At 42.0% G+C, this 4,147-nt stretch overlaps 1 protein-coding gene across 2 annotated transcripts; it reads left to right on the top strand.

Annotated features, from left to right (window-relative positions):
- Positions 1-347: 347 nt before the first annotated feature.
- Positions 348-1,864, top strand: LOC147627389 (protein TIFY 10a-like). 2 transcript variants are annotated; one of them, XM_086816205.1, is made up of 5 exons: positions 348-670; positions 1,066-1,156; positions 1,239-1,368; positions 1,455-1,529; positions 1,618-1,864. In XM_086816205.1, exons 1-5 carry the CDS (start codon positions 432-434, stop codon positions 1,794-1,796), a joined length of 714 nt encoding a protein of 237 aa, XP_086672331.1. In that variant the 5' UTR covers positions 348-431; the 3' UTR covers positions 1,797-1,864. The 2 variants fall into 2 exon arrangements, with proteins under 2 accessions (XP_086672331.1, XP_086672332.1); XM_086816206.1 differs by having other exon boundaries at positions 353-670; positions 1,472-1,529.
- Positions 1,865-4,147: the final 2,283 nt, after the last annotated feature.

Here is a 4,147-nt window from a genome sequence, read left to right as displayed (position 1 = left end):
GTCTATCTTAAAATCACACAAATTATTTGATATGTAATTGTGCACGCTAGTTTGTAGGAGGTATGATGGAAGAGAGAACTTTTCTTGCATGTGGGGGACCGGCGCAATGATACTTTAAAAAAAATGATGATGATGGGTTCAGGAAAACCACTGAGGATGGCGACGGTGAGATCACGTGGAGAAATTGCAAGAACTTTTATTAATGATATTTTAGATTTGGGCGGAATCAAGGGGCCGGAAAGATGGAGACCCTTCACGTGGAGGCTAGGTATTGGCCGATGTACACTTTCTAAAATTTCCTTTTTCTCTTTAAAATTTGTTAAATAAAAAAGCTGCATATCATCTGCTCCCTCCCATAGCTCCGCCTCTTTCTCTCTCTCTCCGTTTATCTTATCACCCACCGGTTCTTCATCCTTCGTGCTTCTCCGGCCATGTCAGAGAACGGTAGCCTCTGGTGGTCTGCAGCTGGCCCCTGCATTCCTTCTGTGATCACAGAGCGTGAGTACCCTTCACACACCATGAAGCGCATCTTCAAGGAAATCAGCTCCCCCGGAGATGCCGATGCCAGCTGCCGCCTGTGTAAGCAGTCACCCGCACGTCAACTGCTGGACGAGATCTCCGTCGACGAGCCAGCTTGCAAATCTCGCTGCCGTTCGCAACAGTTCAACGAGTAATTGTCCTTATCCTATCCTAATTGTAAATGATATTGCAGCCTTGAACTAGAGTTCCACTCAAGCTTATGTGATGAGATGTTAGAGCTTGAGCTAGGGTTTCTTGTTAACTTCGTCCATCTTATCCTATCCTTAGGTAAGGCTTCCACTCAAGATCATGTAGTTAATTGCCTCATCCTATGGCTTGAACTGGGGCTTCAGTTCAGATAGAGTGATCAGATTAGGGTTTTCACCTAAGGGTATATAGTTCTGATTATAATAGTTTTACAATAAAACAATTTAGAATTACAGTTCTCACATAGTAATAATTACACTCACACAAGATTAGGGTTCTCACATGCTAATTGCAAACAGCTGCTAACTTAAGGTTAATGTCTGATTTTTTATGTTGCAGGCCTTCTAATCCAGTAAAGCATGACAAAGCGCAGCTGACAATTTTCTACGCGGGCAGCGTAAATGTCTACGATGATGTTCCTGCCGATAAGGTACGATTAACATTACCCTAATCAAATGATTCGAATAGTTATAGCCAACCCATGGTTTCTAGCTCTTTATACACATGTGCAGGCACAGGCAATAATGCTTCTTGCGGGCAACAGAAACGCATGGCCTATTAATCATAACACTAACGTTGGGGCTGAAATGGCTGCTGTTTCGGGAGAAGCCAAACCAGAGCTCGTGAAACGTTCCCACACAGGTAACACAAGTCCATGATCATTAACTTCATCACTTTGCTCCAATCAGCAGCAGCAGCTAAGGGTCATACATGAATGCAATTAGCAGCTTGTTCCCTTATGCAGAACTTCCCGTTGCCCGAAAGGTGTCACTCGCTCGTTTTCTGGAGAAAAGAAAGGAAAGGTGGTACCCAAATTCATATTTTGCATTCTTCGCTTATGCCTAAGTACCTTAGTTTTTTGGAGTTTAATGTGATTACATTGTATATTAGGGTACAAACCAAGGCCACCAAGAGCGAGGAGTTTTCAAGTCATCACGCTCCTCAACAGCCAACATAGGCCCTTCCCCACTCCATGGAGAACAGCTACTTCTCTTTGTTCCGACCTATTATACCTTTCTATGTTCTTGCCTTTCATATGTAAACATATACACATAAACTTGGCACTTTAAAAATTACTTCGTGTAAGTGATGCATTATTTTGTATCTTTCTTTTAATAGAGAGACTATTAGATGCTAAGAGGCATGCCCCTTTTTTTGATAGACAAAAGTGATGTGTTATGTCCACCTATTAGATGTTAAGGGGTGTCTCTTTTAAGGGGAAAGTGATGCTATGCACAAAGTTCTGCCTACACTAATGCAATTTTTAAAGCTTTTTTTTGTGTGCGTGCCAAATGGCTGAGAGAAATTATAACAGTGATTGCATTTAACTTCCACTTACATGAGTAACATGACAACTTTCGTTAGTATCCGTGCTGGCCGGCCATCCAGGACCAAGCCATCGACTTCTCTCGCCAACTTAGTAACCTGCATTTGACTAATACCATTAGCAAGTGTTGGCCTGCGGTGTCATCGACTATTCCGGCACAGAAGCTCGACGGATCCTTTGAGATGGATGGGACCTCTTTGTCTTCCTCCGTGTTAACTTGCCCGCCGTAACCCAGAATTATAGGTTCCTTCCTTCACTACAAGAATATTCGCCGCTCTAAGTCGTGCTTAAAATGTTGGGCAATTTTAATTATTATGGGGTTTCATCGTACTGCCAATAGTCTTCTCTTCTCTGGATCCAATCGCGTCGGGGCCTTGGGCCTGTAACTTGGCCGAGTCCTACTGTTTTTATGTTGATGAGTGGGCATGTGACCACAATGGCACCATCGGCATTTTAGTAGAAACTGCCTTCTCAGATCATGTCCTCGTCATTGGCTGGTCTTGGAGCCAAGATTGACCATGAAGACTAAGATTGACCATGAAGACTGCCACTACAACAGAATGACTGACTGTATAGCAACGTTATTATAACTATAAGCTTTGGCAAACGTCGGGGTCATACAGATGCTGCTATATTCGTTTTGCAGTGAGAGCACTCTTCAACAACGTTATTAGTAGTAAAATTTTGTTGCTGTTATAAACGTTGTTTTTAGCAGTGAAAATAAGCCAAAAAAAAAAGCTGTAGAAAACTGGAAACTCACTTTTAAGCACATCAATAACATATTGTTTTGAAAGTTCATCTTGCAATTTTCATTAAAAAAAAAAATAGAACTCTAAGTTCACAAGCAGTTAATTACTTGTTTCCCTCTTCTATCCCACGATAAGTGACCTATCCATATCTATGCTATATGGTAGCTCATGTGGATCATGTTGTGGGATCGCTCTCCTCGGGGATGGCTCATAAGTGTGGGATGATGAACCTTCTCTCCTCTGTATAGAGAGATGATGTGGGGTGAAAAGATGTAGGGAGGAAGAGAGATTGAGCTTTTGCAAGTACACACACACACTCACACAAACCTTACAAGAGAACATACAAGATGAGAGGGTATTATTTTTCTTCTCAACAAAAGGGTTCTACTAAAAGATAAGGGAAATACAACATAAGTACTAAAGTACTATGTACATGCGATCTATAATGTGAACACGCTAAGTGAGTGAGCTGGCAAGATAAGTATGCCATAGCTCAGTGGTGGACTAATAGCTAGTGTAGGTCAGTTGTTTGTAGAGTCATTGGTGAAGATTTATCGTGTTAGCATACTACCAAATATGCCAGTGATGTAAGTGGCAGAAACGGTAACCCAGACATATCACAAGTGTCAACTCGTGTTGAGCTTGATATCTTAACACCCCCCCTCAAGCTCAACTCCGTCTCTAGGACTCTAAGCATAGTCTAGAATCTTCGAAGCTTCTTTGCTCCCAGGGCTTTCGTGAAAGTGTCAGCTACCTGCTCCTCTGTGCTAACATACGTGAGCTCAATGTCACCTGCTAAGATCCTCTCTGTGATAATATGATAATGGACATCTATGTGTTTGGTCCGTGCATGAAAAATCGAGTTTCTCGCTATCTGTACTTCCAAACCCCGTTATAATGTAAAATCATATTCATCTTTTGTAGGGGGCAGTCCACTGCTTCAAGCTACTGTTTCTTGCTGCTCCATGTCACAGCACCACTCCCAAAAGAGAACATAAATCCACTGGTAGATCTCCTATCAGCCCAATCTACATCGGTGTATCCAAACACCTGCAACTTTGTACCAGTCTCATAAAAGAGACCATAGTCTACTGTAGACTCCAAATGTGGCTTTCGAGGAACCTGCATAAAGTGACTCTATAATCCAACTATATAGTTCAAATCTGGCTTGGTGATCGTCATGTAAATAAAGCTGCTCACTATCTTCTTGTACATAGTAAGGTTCTCCGAAATCTCACCTACAACTCCACTCAGCTTGCCATTTGAATCTAATGGCATAGAAATTGGCTTACAACCAGCCATACCATATTTGTACAACATCTCTAATGCATACTGCCTCTGTGAT

This window comes from Cibotium barometz, chromosome 21 (genome assembly GCF_041138505.1).
Source record: "Cibotium barometz isolate CiBa-2024 chromosome 21, ASM4113850v1, whole genome shotgun sequence".
NCBI lineage: Eukaryota > Viridiplantae > Streptophyta > Polypodiopsida > Cyatheales > Cibotiaceae > Cibotium > Cibotium barometz.
This window is presented reverse-complemented; position numbering and strand designations above follow the sequence as displayed.

Bases quoted from the DNA above. Each gene is read 5' to 3' on its own strand.
- LOC147627389 (XM_086816205.1), top strand. From the start codon at position 432: ATGTCAGAGAACGGTAGCCTCTGGTGGTCTGCAGCTGGCCCCTGCATT. The intron at 671-1,065 runs GTAATTGTCCTT...TTTATGTTGCAG, and splicing joins CGTTCGCAACAGTTCAACGA to GCCTTCTAATCCAGTAAAGC. The intron at 1,369-1,454 runs GTAACACAAGTC...TGCAATTAGCAG, and splicing joins CGTGAAACGTTCCCACACAG to CTTGTTCCCTTATGCAGAAC.